The following is a 17,751-nucleotide window of genomic DNA, read 5'->3' as shown; positions in this document are numbered from 1 at the left end:
CGGTGACCAGCTCTCACTATGGTCGACAAATTACTCCTCGGGGTTTGAAAAAAGAAAATAAACAGATGCACATTAACCAGTTGAAGTTTAAATATTATTACTGCCATATACAGTATATACTGTATGGTGTTTACCTTGATCATAATTATTATTTGGGAATAAGGTGAATAGATGATTTGAAAAGTGATTTTACTTGAAACCTAAAGCTTTTGTGTATTGTTTGTTGTGTAATTGTGAAACTGAATGACAACAGTTGCACAAGGTTCATCTGTAATAAACATTCTTTTATTTACTTTATCTGTGTTGGTCGTGAAAATATGAATATTCTGTATATAGGTGAGCATCCATTCATAAATTTAACAAGATTCCCGAGGCTATGGTTTTTCCTTCTTGTCTCTCGGGTTTACTCGTTTACTCTCCTTGTGAAAGAACAAGGAAGTGTTTCTTATGAGTTTTTATTTTGTAATTGGACACTGCATTATGCAACATCCTTTTGAGATTGAAAACAAAACAAAACTTGAATCTGCATAATACAAGATCCATACTTATTCATGCGAGATTATTGAATACTGACATGTTGTTAAATACAGTAGTGGATACAGTACAGTACAGAACAGTGCTTCCCTGTGTGACTGACTGATGATTGTCCAGTAGTACATCAAGGTTTTGTTATATCATCATGCTTGGGGCAACTTCTTTTACATAATTAAGGTGGGGGTCACATGTAGATTAGCCCCCAGCTTATTTCCTCCTAAGATTAACCAACCTAGCACGAAACTAACCTAATCTAATACCAACCTAACCTAACTTAACCCTCCCAATATAGTGTTAGGGTGTTGAATCATTAGGGGGAGGGCTAACTTGGATGTTTTAAGAATGGTAGACTGTCGACTGCATTGTTTGAGAGATACGGACTTGTCTCATGTTGACAATATCTTTACATTTATTACGAACAATCGAAAGCTACAAACCAAATAAAAATAATGAAGTAAAAAAAAAGATAATTCCAGGTCCTCCCGAGAGAGTCTTTGTGGACAGTAACCAGACACAACGCTGTGAATTATGTTGTAACTTCATAATCAAAGTACAGTACACTACAGAATATTGATGGGGACTAGTGTACAGTACAGTACAGTATATTGATGGTGACTAGTGTACAGTACAGTAATACATGTGGAAATTATTACTGTTCATTTTGTCATATTGAATTTATAAGGAAGATCCTTTTTTCTCTTTTTTATTTTTTACTCTTTTTTTGTATTGTAGTTCTACCCCATGCAAGTGAATATGGCATTAAAAGGATTCAGAGGCTTGTGTTGATAAAGGTGATAATGGAAATAAACTGTATTCAAGCAACATAAAGTACATTCTATTAAATTATTAATGGTACAGCAGGTGTGTTATTGTTAGAGGGCGACCGGGACGTTGTCAGTGCGGAGGGATGAGTTGACTGGTGCGCTCTCCTGATGCTCGGGAAGACTGACTGAAATTGAGGTTGAGAAATTTTACAGTGCTATCTAGAAGAAATATAAGTGTAAAAGTACATTTAAAAGTGTGAGTACTGTACTACTGTAGGAAGTCATTGCAGTGTAGTGAGAGTATCATAAAGGTGTGGTGTCTTACTGCAGATATGAATAGATATTCTTTAAAACCTTGCTGCCTTACTTGGTCATTTACACTCTCGTGTCAGGGTTTAATTTTCTGGATCTACAGTACTGTATTTCATTTTATGTTTCATTAACTTTAGACTTATTCTTTGTATGGAGAGTTTAACACATACAATATTAAGGAAATAAATTTTGTATCTTATTATTGGGGAGGCTTTAGTATGTGAGGTTAGTTTATTTTGATGTTTTATGGTTCATTGGTTTATAAATACAGTATAGGGGTAGGTTGGTTATATTGCTGGGGTACAGACCTGCTAAGACTAGAGCTGACACTGGTACTGGTAGCTGTAGTGTCCGGTCCGGTATCTTGAGAGCCTCTCCTGACCTGGGTGTTATTTTCCAGGTGGCCTCCAGAGATCCGCGACCTCGGGGACACTCGCATCTCTCCACCTCGGAGGTCGCCATCGCTAGGGCGCTCCTCACCATACCCGACCAATCGACCACTTATTCTCCGGCAACCCCGTTTAACACCTCTACTCTGCCTGCGCACAGTGTCTCCAAAATATCTCTCCAGTCCTATTCCGTGGTTAACAGTTGCAGCGTATCCACCGCCTCGGGTGTGAGCCTTTCGAGTTCCTCTCCCACCCCGTCGGTGTCTGTTCTCAGGGGTTCCTCCTGTCCAGAGTGTGGCAAGATATTTCGGGGGGACTATCACAAATACAACCTCAAGAAGCACCTCACGATCCACGCTGGCTTACGGCCATACTCTTGTCCAATATGTAACATGGCGTTCAACCAGAAGGTCTCCATGAAGCGTCACTTTGCGTCTGTGCACAAAATACTGGACCCTAAATACAAAGTGGACCCAGGCAGACCAGCTGACCAGTAGTGTAAACTTTGCTAACCTAACTAAGTGATAAATTTGAATGTATAGAAAGTGTGTACTGTACAGTATGACATCTTGTAAAATGAGAAGTAGATTTGATGTAGTTGATGTCATATGATTATATTTGTAAGTTATATTTACATATGAAGTGTACTAGTGAAATGTATAGTTTGTACTTTGGCATATTAGATCACCTGACATCCCTGATGCTTCTGTTTGGTAAGGATTACTGTACAGTGACAGTTGTGGGTAGAAGCTTTAGTTAAGCTCACACTGATAGGTCAACATCCCTGAGGGGATACACAATTCTTAATATATAATTAACGGAGCAGCTGTTGCCTTATTGCTTTAAAAGATATTCCTAATTGTGTAATTTTTTTCAAAAGTTTCAATACTGTTTATTTGGACAAACAGCCACAGCATATCTCAAGTTGCAGGTTTACCATTATTGTTTTTATACAATGGTTAATTTGACTTTTTGTGTAAAATCCTCTACTAGTTATAAATTGAATCTTTTTCTTTTTTTATGTGAGTGGACTTAAATGTGTATTATCCTGTTTAGGGAAACTGATGGATTGAATAGTTGTAAAGACTGATTATTAATGCCAGGCAAACTTGGAACTGTTCCCCAGAGGATTGGAAACAAAATCTATTATTATTATTATTATTTTCTTTTCATGATAAATTGGTTGGACAATAATAGCCTTCAGTTTAATTTCTTAGTTCTGTGATGTAATTACAGTACTTGTTAATTTGTGTCACCCAGCGTGACATACCTGGGCAGTGGCTGTTACTGGCTCACTTGTGTGGAATGCACCGTCAAGTACTACTGTACTCACTCAAGAAATATTTACTTTGTTCATCACACAAAACAAATTTCCAGTTAAGAAGGTTTATCACTACTGAATCTCAGACGAGAGATAATATACCGGTTTATATAAAGGAAATGTTGCCAAGAATGTCTCCCAAAGATGCTGAGACTACAGTATAGATATTTGACGTTCTCTGGTAGGATACTGGCAGGGAAAACTGTCTCTTTCTCGAGGTGTAGCACCAAGAAGCAGTGTTTGATGGATGTCATAATAACATGATAAAGCTCTTGTACCAGTGTTTTAAGCTGTGTTGTACTGTACAGTACTGTATTTAACTAATGGTATTAAGAGAACAATTTGATGGCTCAGTATGCAGTCTGTGTTGTTTCCAGAAATGATAGACTAGAATTAAGTTCAGTAAGTTTGCGTAAAGAGAACAAACACGGTTTAAAAAATGGTCAAACCAATCTTGAGAGGACAGGCTGAAGAAGATTACCATAAAACTTAAAGTAGCTACTGTATGAAAAGGAAGCAACAGAATAGTGAAACAACTAACAAGTTGTCAAGAGAGTGATGGAAGATGTCTCTGCCAGTGTCTTCTGTCCAGACAACTTGATGTAACACAGTTGATACTGCTGCTAATATCCACAGCAATGTTCACCTTGGGAAGATGTCACCTGTGCAATATGTCAGTTTGTGTTGAATTTAGGCGTTGGTGACAGCACTAACCATGACTGTGTACCCTGAGGTGCAAGACAATTAGTACGGTTCCTCAGAGGTACGACTGTACAAGACCTTGCTGTGGTTGAGGATTACTTCACCATTATTATTATTATAGAATTAGGAATGTAAATTACCAGAATGAAATGCTCATTGAACAATTGGGGACTTTAATTATACTCTTTTTTCCTGTAAGTCTCTTGGGCACTACTGGTGAAAGATGACCCTCCACATTTGGCATTAAATATTCAAACATTTGAATATACAGCACATTACAGTACAGTATACACCATCTAGTTTATGTTGTGTACAGTACTGTATTAGGTCATGGTCTGTAATCTGTTTGGATTACATGAAGGCTTCATACTTGTCACTACACTCATAGATATCTTCACACACACACACACACACACACACACACACACACACACACACACACACACACACACACACACACCTCCCTCCCTCTGCTACCAGCGTTGACTTAGGGGTACAAATTATGGCGACTGAATAAAAAAAAAATAACTCCAAACTACCCAAACATGAATGGAATGACGTTTGTTTGCTGTAAAGTAGACCAAGTGGGAAAAAGATGTAAGACCTCAAACCAGTGTGTGAGGCATTAGTACGAGCTCACACCAGCAGCTGACTAAGGCTGTCCCAATTAGAACCTTATATTAAAAAAAGACTCGGAAAAAGGCACTTGGTGGGCAGGAAAGGCATGGGATGGAAGGTTTTGAAAGTACATAGGGAAGACCTTCATCCATCATTGGCACGGTAGAGGCTGTGAGTTCCTCCTGTACTGCCAGCCCTTGGGTTAATCTGCTGCTAATTGAGGGAGGTTGTTGAGGCAGCGTTCTTTAGTGATGTGAGTTGAGTCGGCCACCAGCTGTATCAAAGCCCCGGTCTAAAGCAGGTACCTTGGGGGTTTACCTTCTTAAAAATTATAGGAAACAGTGTAAAGTTTGTTAGCTGTGTACAGTATATATACAGGGTGATTCATAATGTGTTTCATAAATCTTTGGGTGTATTCTTGAGACCAATTTGAAGAAAGAAGACTATATACGTTCAACATAGGTCAGGAAACACGTAGGACTCTCATGTGCTGTAGCTCAAACCCTACGAATTTCTTTGCCTGTGTTTATATGGTCTCTTTTTCTTTACCTTTATCTCAGTAATATCCCCCAAGATTTATGAAACACTTGCGAGTCACCCTATACAGTATACAGTATATATATGCAGTACTGTATTGAGTTAACAGCTGGGCACATTTTTCCGTATACTTTGGATGAAAGCCATTTTAGTGATGGAGTTTGTTTATTTTTGGGGCCTCATGTGACTATACAGTACTGTACCAGTTTGGACCAAGCAGTACTGTACATATAATTCATGCCAATCTTACACATAACACTTGTTCTTTTGTTGATACTTACTGACTCCATGATAATAATGATACTGTATGGTAGTACTGTACTGTATACTGTACGTACAGTAAAACATTACTGTACTGTTCTAATGTTTCATTAAATGTTAAAGTTATAGATAGTAATATTGTTCCAAGCCAGTAACGTTATAATGTTATCACTATGCTGCAACAAGTAAAGTTTTTAATTGTTTAACAAGGTTAATAATTACACTAGTCCATCAACTGTTAAAAATTTTGAGAGGGAGAACTGTCATCAGTTGAAGACACCAGTAGTATTTCACTGCATATCAAACACTGCAGCATACACCAACACTAACTTGTGCCTTATTCTCACACATTCTTCTTTGTAAATTACACCTGTAGGTTAGGTCTGCTCACACCATAATGAAAAAATTCTTGAGCTTTGGAAAGAAACATTCTTGATGGGATCTGATGCGTATCATGTTTGCTGTGTGATAATTTTCTGACTGGTGCCTTGAAGCTTGAAGGCTTTTGTAGGGCAACCTGCTGGGGACCTTAGATAAATGTTCCCATAATACAATACCAACCAGGGTTTAGGTATTAATCATCTGGATATGCTGTACCCATCACCTCCCTCTATCCATTATATCATCATTATTAGATGAAAGAGACTGGTGATTGCCTGCCCCTAGAGACTGCAGGTCTGTCTAGAGGTGTGACTGTTCAGCCAACTCGTACTGCTCAATGCTGAGGCTGCTGTCAGCAAGTTTTGATCTCGGGACAATCTGCCATTTTGCAAATCTCTTTCGTGTTTGGTGTTATCAAATAGTGAAAGCTTTTTGGAATTAATCTCAAGTTCTATGCTGAAATCATAACTTATTCTTAAGGGATAATTAGATTGGACTTAACTGTTTCATCCTAGTTTGGTGAAGTTGAGGGAGATGCTCTGTGAGGAACTGACTTCATTCTTGTCGGCTGAGATTTCGTGGAGATGCTAAGAGAGGATAGCTAGTGTTAGTAATATGTATTTATATTATGAAGCTAAATTGACATCTATGGCACAGATAAGACTTCCAATATAAACCCTGGCTGGTACAGTGCTTTGGGAGGGTGCCTAATGAATGACATAAAGCCCCTTAGTAGGTTAGTGTGTATCACCTGGCTGTGGGCTGCACCAGAAGCAAGTGTTACTGTACAGTTCAGCACAGTATAGTATTTTACTTGTTCTTGTGATGCAACTTTATAAGTTTGTGTACCTCCTGTGTTGTGTAGAATCTTGCTGCTTATATTGCTCTCCTTTAGTCATGGAAATGAAGTTCAGAATCTATGATTCTTTTTATATACCAAACAAACATTTTTTGGGTGTTTTTTTAGATATTCTAAACGTGTCTCATTTATGTACAGTAGACTATTTACAAAGATTACACTTGTTCATAGTGGGTACACTGTAATACAGTAGTAGATTCACAAGATATGCAGCAATATGGATATACAGTACAGAATATATTAAAGAACTTCTTCATGATAGAAAAGTATATCAAGGTCCATAAATGCAGAGTGTTAATATTGGCTCCAGTTAGACGAAGATTATCACAAGATGTTTACTGTCTACTTGATAGTTTAGTTGAGAGTTTCATGTGACCTTTGTGCTTAACTAGTCATTGTGTTCATCTTACTTTTGTTACATATCCTTAAAGAACATGGCAGCTTAGCAAATGGTCGTTATTTTGCAGGGTGATGTCTTGCTCCTGGGCACAATGAGTGACGCCGTCTGTCACTTGTGTGGACAGAACTTTCTCGGAAACAACCGCAAAAACAACCTCAAGCAACACCTTGCCATCCACTCCGGCCGCAGGCCTTTTCAGTGTCACTTGTGCCCGCAGACTTTTGTTAGAAAGAGTCACCTTAAGCGACATCTTGGGACTCTGCATAACCAATATATGTAGTGACTTTTTGAGTGAGATTAAAACTGATGAGCCAGATTTCGGAAGAATTATTAATTTTGATTGTCATGGGCAATATGGAGGACAGCTGGTGATGAATACGGATGACCTGAGATTATTTCCTGCCGGCAGGGGTGCAGTTACCTCGGGGAGGGCGCAGCTATGGCCGTCCTGTGGAAGGATGAGGCGGAGGGGGGCGAGGGCAGTTCCGTCTGCGGTGTGTGTGGGCGGGAGTTCCGTGGCAGGAGATCTCAGCGTACCTTCAACCTTAAGCAGCATCTTAGCATCCACGCTGGGCTGCGACCCTTCCAGTGTCCTCTGTGTACCTTGGCCTTCAACAGAAAGAGTCATCTAAAAGGCCACCTTTTGTCCAGACATGCAACCACACTGCCTCAATAATAACCGCAGGTTACAGTTATTCATAGTGAATTACAGTACTCTTCACACATCCCATTTTTGGATATATCTGTATCAATTAATTTTACTAATGGGTATCCCTTTACTAGACCTAACACAGTACAGTAATGGGATCAAACACCCCAATTGCCGGTGCACTTTGTCCCGTCTTGTTATAGGTAATGTCACCAATAAACGAACCTAAAACAAGCTTTAGATATCAATGTTGTGGAGGTGGACGAGAGTTTGAGTCGAGGCCTTGTGTTACAGACCGCCCCGTGCCACCCGTCGCTGCTGCCACACCCTCCTGCTGGGGGATCAGAGGGAGTTGACTGTCCAATATGTGGAGTACATTTCAGCGGCAAGTACCACAAGTACAACCTGAAGCGTCACATGGATATACATCGAGGGGTGCGGCCGTACAGTTGTCGGCACTGTGGTCACCAGTTCAACCGACGTCATAATTTGGACCGGCACATGGAACGCGTGCACGGTCTCCATTCTCAGCCGCATGCCTTTGCCAGCGTCAACATGAATGTGATGGAACGAGCACCGAGTCATCATTCTCAACCACCCATTTCTACCAGTGCCAATGTAGACATAACAGAGCAAACTCGCGCTCTACAGCCTCACGTGCCAACCTCTGCTAGTGGCAGTGTGAATGTAATGGAGCGAGTACATAGTCTCCGCCCCCAGTCACCCTCTTCTGCCAGTGGAAATTCAAACATGATGGCACAAAATGCCAATTAGATAGATGGAGTGCAGGAACATAAACCCCAATTCTTATCTTTTATTTTTTGTAAGATCAGTAGTAAAGTGACACAAGAATAATAATTGTGCTCATGAAATGAAAAATAAGTAGTTACTGTTCAATACTGTACAAGGAAACAGAGTTTTGTGAATGGACTGTGTTTGGTAACTTACATCAGTATTTAAGTGCAAGAAAAAGACAATGTTAAAGTCTTTGTGAGTTGGCTTCTGGTGATTGCCACTGAGATCTTTGCACTTTGCAGGGGGAGGGAGGATCGTATGTGCGGCAGACGTGGCAACAGCGGCCAGGGGAACTGGATGGGTCGTTGACACCAGCTGGCCTAGTACCACTGAGTGGTCCTGATGGAGAAGCCACCTGTCACCTGTGCAACAAAACCTTCCATGGACGCTACCAGAAATACAACCTAAAGAGGCATCTGTCTATTCATGCAGGGGAGAAGCCATTTCTGTGCCCATACTGTCCCCATCGTACAAACCAAAAATATAATATGCAACAGCACCTCCTTGTGTGCCGTTCTCGCCCCAAGCAACAAGTGCCACCACAGCTACATGGCCAACCTCTACCATGAGAATGATATACTGTACAGGATTTCACTAAATAATGAACATAAGGCTAGTTGGCCACACAGTGCTGGCCTTTTGGTGTTATCATTACCTTATTTACTGTACTGCTTGCTCTTCTTACTTTCTGCAAATTTTGCTGAAGAAATATGACTTTTGAATGTACCTGGTGGCACTGTAGATAAATTGTTGATTCAATTGTATTTTATATTTATCTTTTGGATTTAATTAATAATATATTTAATTTAACATGAGAAATGTTTTAAGTATTGAAATTATGAGATTCATTTGCTTTTAGTTTTAGCTTTGTTTTGAAGGCTGATTCCTGTGTCCCCAGATGTTTTATGTTGTACAGTACGTATTATGGTTTACTGTACAGTATACAGTATTGTCAAGTACAGTACAGTGTTGCTGTACAGTGCAATACAGTACAGTGCAGTTCAGTGCAGTGCAGTACAGCAGAGTACAGTTCAGTACAATACAATAGAGTACAGTGCAGTGCAGTACAGCAGAGTACAGTTCAGTACAGCAGAGTACAGTACAGTGCAGTACAGCAGATTACAGTACAGTGCAGTACAGTACAGTGTTTGCTTTGCCTCTCATCAAGAGTTTGTTTAACATAAAAGGTACAGTATTGATATACAAATGCTCCCTGACTCGACACACCCAGGAAAGGACACTTGGTTAACATTTATAACTGTAAAGTACTGATCATTTCTTTCTTCTTAAAGGGAAAAAATTAGCCTTTTCAATGAACTGTTATACAATATTTGTATAATACTGTACTTTGATTCTATGTAGAGGATGTTTGAAGAATCGTAAATGACCAGTTTTAGTTTGGTGCGTACAGGACTGTACTATATCAGGTTACCTGTGTCAAGGTGTTGTTCATCATACTCTCTCAATGCTGTGAACTTCTGATAATTATACTTGTAAATAAAGATTCTGTTTTCCTGAGATGTGTTATTCATATTCCCACACTTACCTTGATCATGGAAAGACATACATCAACAACAGGTGATGATCTGTAAGAGAGAATAACTGAATTAACATTAATGATGTCCTGGATGTTTGTGCATCCTGGCAGGTAGATTGTGATGTGTTGTGGTAACTTGGTCTTGTATACTAGAGGAGGGACCCACGACCCTCAGGTGGTGCTCACCTCTTGAAACATCAGCCATTCTCTTCACTGTTTAAGTTTCCTTCTTTCTCATTCTGATTTTTTAGGTTTCATCATCACCATCATCATTTTTTTTTAGCAGTAATCCATAAGCTGTGAGTCTAGGTTATTGTCAGTAAAAGGAAAGTTTAGGGTTTAAGAAATATTATTTTATCTTTGTGGTTGCAGAAGCTACCAGGAGTTGGGGATTTTTTTTTCTATTTATACCTTGAGATGTCACTATCAGAGTAGCCTGTGTGTACTTGACTGAAGATGCCATCAATCTGCAGAGAATGTACTTTTAATGCCTCTGAGCTGAATAAAATTGTCTGGCTTAAGGCAAATAAAATATTAAAAGTGAATGAGTTAAGTTTACATTATCGTAGTATCCTATGGGCGACGACTTAAGATGCCTCAACAGTCATTCTGAAGCAGACAGTGATGCTGAGAAAAGGTATAAAGGTCACTCGGTTATCTTGTTGACCTTGTGTTCTTTGACCTATGATAAGTCTCCACCCTAAACACTAGACACTTTCAGGGGTAAACCTCAGGGATATGATCATAAGATTCTGAAGTTGATGCACCATACAGTATAGTGAGGGAAGGAGTAGAACATTAATTATATCATAGTTCATGGATAAGGTAGCTAGTGAGTTTGTCAAGTGCTAAGATCTTAAGCAGAAAGTACCGGTTGAGGGCGGAGTTCTACGCTTAAAGAATTTATAAGTAGATTTATATTTTTCATTGAAATTTAAGCTAATGTAATAAGGATTGTGTGTTTGTATATCAAGATTTTTTTTTAAAGACGTTTATTGGTGAAGAAACAAAAGAAAGTGAAAGATAGCTTTGTGTATCCTGCATATGTGTTGTGGATTAGATTTTACTCATAAGTTTGTGTGATTGATCTCTGATCTCTCAGGCTCTCAGGTTCTCAGTATTTATAACTAGTAACAAACAACACTTTATCTCAGTAAGAAATTAGTGAATCATGTTTTTGATGACCTGAGTGACGGGTGATAAAGACCAGTTGTAGAGGCACCAGTGATGTGTCATTCACTTTAAGATACAGTTCAGTACTTAATCAGTATTTCATATACAGTAGTGTTGTGTTGAGAATTAAACAGGAACCTGGGCTTATATGATGCTTGATGTGAGGAAAGACGAGATGTACCGCAATGTGGAATGTACAGGTGGCTGAAGCGTGTCTTCTCGTCGGCAGGGGCCACAGGGAGGCGGAGGCGACGGCAGCGATGGTGGCGGTGCAGCGGGGAGGGCCACTGTACAGTGCCCCGTGTGTGGACGTCAGTTTCACGGCACCAAGCGAAACTACCTTCTCAACCGTCACTTTCAAATCCATACCGGGGAGAAGCCCTATCAGTGCCCGCACTGTTCACACCGGGCTAACCGTAAGAGTAACCTAAAGATGCACATTGAGTCCCGTCACGGCTCTCAAGTAACATTTTACAGCAGGGCACAGACTCCAGAGCTCAACATATCTCAAGACTCAACTCTTGGGTTTTTATCAGAGTCCATCACTGGCTCCCAAGAATCCTCCCAAGAACATAACCCCAATGCTTACCACAAGTCTGCCCAAACATCTAAACAGGAAGACTCAAACCGCAGTCACAGACTCTCGAAACTAACGAGAGATCACGACCCGGGGGGCAGAGAGTCCAGGCAGAGAAGCGGCCAGAAGATGGACTACTGTGATGCCGGCGTTGACCAAGTCCAGGACGCTGCCCACGAGCATCACCAGTCTACCTTCAGCCCCTTTTCTGATTTTTTAAATGTCCGCCAAGAGTCTGTTAACAGAGATCAGCCGGGTTCTGTCGCTGGCTGTGAACAAACTGGATACAGTCATCAACAATAGCTGTTTCTTTTTACAAATAACACTTCCTCTGTGTGACTTTAGTAAAAGTGTTTATTAATTCATGTTGTGTTCCAGACCCTCTGCTCACTGTGCTAAATAATTATGATGAAAGACAGACTGAGAGTAACAGTTAAATGTTAACTATTATCAAGAACATCACCTGTAAGCTAGATACTGTACTAGGTATTTTGTATTGTAATAATGATAGTTAACTTTCATTTGTTTTGGGATGTTATTATTTTATTCATTTAAAGATTTAACGAGTAAAGTACAGTAATGCTTTGTTTTTGAGGATAGTTAATTCAATGACCATATTGTTGATTTGTGTAGTATAAAGTACAGGAGATCACTGATGGTTCATGATTAGGTTATATATTATACTGTACGGGACTGTCTACTTCCTACTTGTGTCTATATAGCGGTCAAATACCCTGTGTTGTGTCTGTACTCTGGTTCTGGATGTTATGTTACAGTTACTCTATAGAGAATATTTTGATCCACTCTAATAAATATCCAAATAGATCTCATTATTTCTATCCTGCCTTCCAACATGCCTTCACTACAATCCCATAAGGCTGTAGGGTTGTGTTATGATTTATGAGTTTGGTGAGGCTTTTTCTCTTTCTTTATTTCTTTATTTCTCTTGGAGAGTTGTACAGTACTACACAAAGTCACTCTAACACTTTACTCCTGACTAACCTAACCTAATCTAATCTAATCTAATCTAATCTAATCTAATCTAATCTATTCTATCCTAATATAACATAACATAATTGAACCCAAACCCATCCCCAACCCAACTTACAGCTGAAGACCTATATGCTATGCTATGCTATGCTATACTATGCTATGCTATACTATACTATACTATACTATACTATACTATACTATACTATACTATACTATACAGTACTATACTATACTATACTACACTATACTATACTATAGTACTATACTACAGGGGTATACTATACATAGAAGGAAAGGTATAGCATTATGGCTTTTCTACAACAAGATGGGAAGAAAAAAATTGTGAAGGGAACAAAGGTTTGTACAGTATTTGATACAACAGCCTATTTATGACAGCTAGTAGAGGAGGGAGTGTTAATGTTGGCCTGACAGTGAATAGGTGACCCTTGTACGGTGGCCATCCTCTCTGGAAGTCTCATGTTCCTCGAGTTCCATTTTTTTTTCTTATTGTGGGGGGGGGGGGATGTTTAGCTACTGATTAAGGGTTAAATTTGTTTATGGTATTCTTTTCTAATGCTGTACTGTAATGAAGACAACAGTTGTAGATAGATTCAAACCCTCTATATTTAATTTCTATCGATGAGAAAGATTACAGGTGTCTCTTCACCATCGTAAAAAGATAATGATATTCTCTCACATCTTTTCCCCTTTTCATGATAGTGGGAAACATTTTTGGGTAATACGTTACATGGATATCCTGTTGAGTTTGATTTAGTATTTAATAAGACATACAAGTGAATGTTATTGACCCCAACTTTTACCTCAGGGTCAGATAAGATGGTCATTATAACCCCACTGAGGGCCGGAGCAAAGCTGGTGATTAAATTGACAAACATGTGCTGAATTAGTCACTTACAGTAACTAGCTGGTATTTAAAAGAATATTTGGCTCAGGAAGAATGTTCAGAAGCAACTGTAGAGGAAACTTTCATTCATCACTTGACCTGAAGCAATGTTTGGGCATAGATTGTAAAATTAAACCTTGAAATGTTTTCAAAAATTTGTTGAAATATTTGCCGAGGGGAAGTGGTTGATGTGTATCGGCAGTACTCACGAGTTACTTACAAAGACATACTGTGTGATGCCACCTGCTTTAAATTTGGTACCCATTTTATTTTTTCCCCAAAGGTAAAGGATATTTATAATTATTTATAATAAAAATTGTGGATTTATTTTTATTCTTTTTATATTTTTATTTTGTGTATCAGTGATAAAGATACTGGTGGGGAGTGGAAGGCTTTGTGAGGAGTGTGCAAGAAGTTATAGTGAAGCCATCAAGAGAGAAGAGGGCCTAAACGGAGGCTTTGCTCTTGTGTTTCAGAGAGAGATCACTCCAACATCCCCACGCTCTGGCCTCGTAGCTCCACGGCACTCCTCGACTCTTCCCTCACATGCCCCTCCCACGGACCTGGACGCTGGAACATGTGTCGACGGTGATGGACCAAACATATGGAGGGAGTTGGCCTGTGGCATCTGCACCAAGAGGTTCCATGGCAGAAACAGCAAATCAAACCTGGATCGCCACATGCAGATCCATACCGGGGTGAAGCCGTTTCAGTGCCCACTTTGTCCCCATCGTGCCAACAGGAAGGGCAACCTCAAGACCCACATAGAGGCCAGGCATGGTGCTGATGCTGTTCCTTCGTACCTATAGGAGTTGCCACTCGTAGCGGAACAACTGTCTTAGCTTCAACGTTCTGTGCGAGTGAGAGGCCATCAGAGCTTGTAACCATCCTTGACCTCTGCAGGGCAATCCAAGTGGCACTACTACTCCCATTCCATGTTGGCATCATTAGAAACAGACCCAGTATCCAATACCATTAAGCTTTCTACACTCTGATTGGGTCCACTTGTGTTGGGTTGGCCACCAGACCATGTTCATGTTTTCAAGATCCAGTGCCACTTAAATTCCTGTACTTTACTCTGATGGGGTCATTTGTGTGGGACTTATAGTGTAGTAACTGCTGTTGTTACCATAAGGACTAGTATTGGAACAACACTCTCCCCCCTCCTCCAACACAACAGGCACTAGAGAGTTAAAGAAACATGGGACATAAAATGGTGCTGTTGTAGTGCATCAGGCAGCTGTCTGGATTGAAATTGTCACCAACTCTACCTAAGGATCAGAGGTGAAGGCACAGGATCAGCAAGAAGGAGTTGGAGTGTTGTGTGAAGGTCTGCATGAGGGATAGGTGATGCAGCAGGCAGAAGAACAGATGGAAAAGGTGACGTAGTACTTGGTTCATCAGCAGAAGTTAGGACATGTTGGGCAGGAGAAAGTTGAGCGAAGTCAGTTCAGCATCTCCACCCCCTTAATTTTTTCCCCAGTGAAAACCAAGGAGGACCTGAGGGAGGGTATCAACTCAAGTTTTAGGGTGAAAGATATGTCGTAAGTGCAGTTTAGAGTTGCCAGTTTAACCTTTTGTCTTTACTATTGATGGTGAGTGGGACTGTGATGTGGTGACAAGTAGCACCAAGGAATTATCAGGAGGTCCTGGAAAACTGATTTGATTTGGCGACCTTGGCCTGTGATAACGGGAGATGGTTCACACTGAACCAGTAGTCCCAGCCATGTATGAAGACAGACAGTGGAGTCAGCGCTCGTATCCAGCACTGGTATAGGTAACTCTGTGCCAGGTGGAGACAACAAAACCTCAGATCAGAAGGCTTGCTTGTGACTCCTCATCTACACATTTTTGGTACCAGACTAAAAAGGCAGAAATACTTTAGATGAATTATATGAATCCCAGTAATATGGTCTTTAAGATTCCACCACAAATCCTTAAGTACAGTATGTGTAAACAAAATGAAAAGTGTGGGTAGAAATTTACCATCAGATTGTAGAAGTCTTTGCTGCTACTTTTGACTTGAGATGCTGTCAGGCTGGGAGGAGAAAGCTGAATGATCCTCCAAGAGGGGAAGTGCTACCTATATACAGTACAATGTTTCTCCCTTGACCACATTTCCTGCACTTTGGTTGGTCCACGTGTGTTAGGCTGGTCACCTGCCAACAGTCACCTGAAGCTGAGTAGATAAGTTGCTGTTGTTGTGAAAAGGAGCATGGCTGTAGCTGTATTGTTACTTATGTCCTTCATTCTTGTGATAGAGATTAGAGGATATGTGGAAACAATTAACCTGACTGGGCTTTGCAAACAAATTAAGTGAACCAGTGGTAGATGTTGAGAGATAGTTTTGTTGCAGATGTACAGTAGCACTACAGTGCAGTACTGTATCCGTCCGTTGCTGAAGTAGTCTGTTTATCTTCTGCTTTTCAGTTAATGTATATAGGAAAGTGACAGAAAAATACAGTAATACATCTTAGGTTTTAGATTCAGTCAACACATGAACCCTGTAGTCTTTGTATTTGAGAACAGTACAGTGTAGTACAGTACTGAAAATTAACAAAGCTCTAACTTTTATTATCAAATTACCTGTAGTGATCTTTGTTTTTGGTTCAAGATAATACTGTGTATCAAAACACATACCACTGTGAGGTGAAAGAATTTGACCCTGATATTATGAGAAAGTTCCAAAGTGGGTAAGATTGATGAGCCACCACGCTTCTTTTTAATGTAAGAAACAGTTTACGTGATATCCCAGAAAAATATTTGGGTCAAGGTGATGGGATTTAGACTTTCCTGAAGTGAGTTTGTATTGAGGGAGAGAACTTGGTGGAAGAGACAGGTGTGGCAGTGAGGTGTGTGTCTTGTTACAGGGGCTGCGGGTGCTTGTGTGTCCAGTGTGCGGGCGCAAGTTTGTGGGCAAGAATCAAGCCAAGCGATCTAAACTGGAACGTCACCTGCGTACACACACTGGAGAGCGCCCTTTCCAGTGTCCGCGATGTGACTACCGTGCCAGCTTCAAGTGGAACCTCAAGGCCCACGTCCTCAGCCGTCATGGCCAAGAGTTTCTGCAAAGCGCACCTCCTCCTTAGCCTTCCTGTCCACCAAGTTTTGTGCCTCCATAATAGTTTTGCTCTTAGTCCCATGTGCAGGCCTTTTGTGCATACTAGTGCAGCCAGTTACCGTCTCACATTTGCTTCATGATATTTTATTTTTACCCTTAAATAATTGTCTTTGTGTTATATAAAGATATGTATAGGTCTCCTGCTGTACAGAATCATTGGTGGTAATATACTCTCAGTCTGTGTTTATAAATTATGAATAATGCCCTCATTTTGTATTAACTTTGTCTCTGTCGCTTTTGGTCCTTCAAACAAATGTACAGCTTCTTCAGTTTTCCTTTACTGGATTTAACTCTACTTGTACAGTACAGTATATGGTACCAAGGTAGACACTAAACTTTTCTGGATTATCAAGGATAATTTATCACTGGTTTTCACTTTAGACTTTATGATTTTCTTATAAAGAGAATTTTTATGTTTAATTTAATTTTTTCCCAAGAGAGAAATGGAAAATATTAAATATAAATGTTACTGTTATGTATAGTGTCATCTCTTGTTGAGAGAGAAACTTTAGTGTTAAATATTTATTGGCCAGAGTAGAGGTACAGTTTATAGTGATAACATTGTGATAGTCTTATGGAGAGCAGAAGGTGTAAGGTGATACAGTACAGTATAATTCTCTGTGTTTGAAAGTGAAAAGTGGGATATCCTCTACAATGCTTCTCACTTTTCAAAATAAAATTTTCAATAATGTGGCTCATTTATTTCATTAACCCTTTTATTTAAACTGTATCTGTACTGTTAGTGTAGAATAACAATGTGGAAATCATAGCAGACAACCCAGAAGGTATTTCTCCCCTCACTGCACCCAAGATGAAGCAGAGTCCATCTGAGACCAACTTCTGTTTTCCAGGTGGGTGGCAGTGGGGACGCGGATATGGGCGGCCATGCAACGGGGGCTGGGGCGGGTGTTGCTGGGGAGATGG

The 17,751-nt window shown here is 40.0% G+C and overlaps 2 protein-coding genes across 18 annotated transcripts in view; both read left to right on the top strand.

Moving 5' to 3' along the window:
* Nucleotides 1-17,751, top strand: part of LOC121868246 (longitudinals lacking protein, isoforms A/B/D/L-like) — an 84,762-nt gene that overhangs the window by 45,780 nt on the left and 21,231 nt on the right. Inside the window, exon 5 of one of the 17 annotated variants that reach the window (XM_042368586.1) lies at nucleotides 14,183-14,550. The exons of 12 other annotated variants lie outside the window; for them this stretch is intronic. In XM_042368586.1, coding sequence (XP_042224520.1) covers nucleotides 14,183-14,515 — 333 coding nt within the window. In that variant the 3' untranslated portion in view covers nucleotides 14,516-14,550. 4 more of the 17 variants (XM_042368571.1, XM_042368588.1, XM_042368575.1 and 1 more) reach the window with 4 other exon arrangements.
* On the top strand, nucleotides 14,999-17,520 carry LOC121868252 (zinc finger X-chromosomal protein-like). The gene is made up of 2 exons (XM_042368617.1): nucleotides 14,999-15,086; nucleotides 16,577-17,520. Exons 1-2 carry the CDS (start codon nucleotides 15,057-15,059, stop codon nucleotides 16,793-16,795), a joined length of 249 nt encoding a protein of 82 aa, XP_042224551.1. The 5' UTR covers nucleotides 14,999-15,056; the 3' UTR covers nucleotides 16,796-17,520.

Source organism: Homarus americanus, unplaced genomic scaffold, assembly GCF_018991925.1.
Source record: "Homarus americanus isolate GMGI-L3 unplaced genomic scaffold, GMGI_Hamer_2.0 scaffold19318, whole genome shotgun sequence".
Classification (NCBI taxonomy): Eukaryota; Metazoa; Arthropoda; class Malacostraca; order Decapoda; family Nephropidae; genus Homarus; species Homarus americanus.
The sequence above is the reverse complement of the archived record's forward strand: the minus strand, read 5'-3'. Positions and strand labels throughout refer to the sequence as shown.

Coding starts and splice junctions, on each gene's coding strand:
- LOC121868252 (XM_042368617.1), top strand. CDS start 15,057: ATGCAGCAGGCAGAAGAACAGATGGAAAAG. Junction 15,087..16,576: donor CAGAAGAACAGATGGAAAAG/GTGACGTAGTAC, acceptor GTCTTGTTACAG/GGGCTGCGGGTGCTTGTGTG.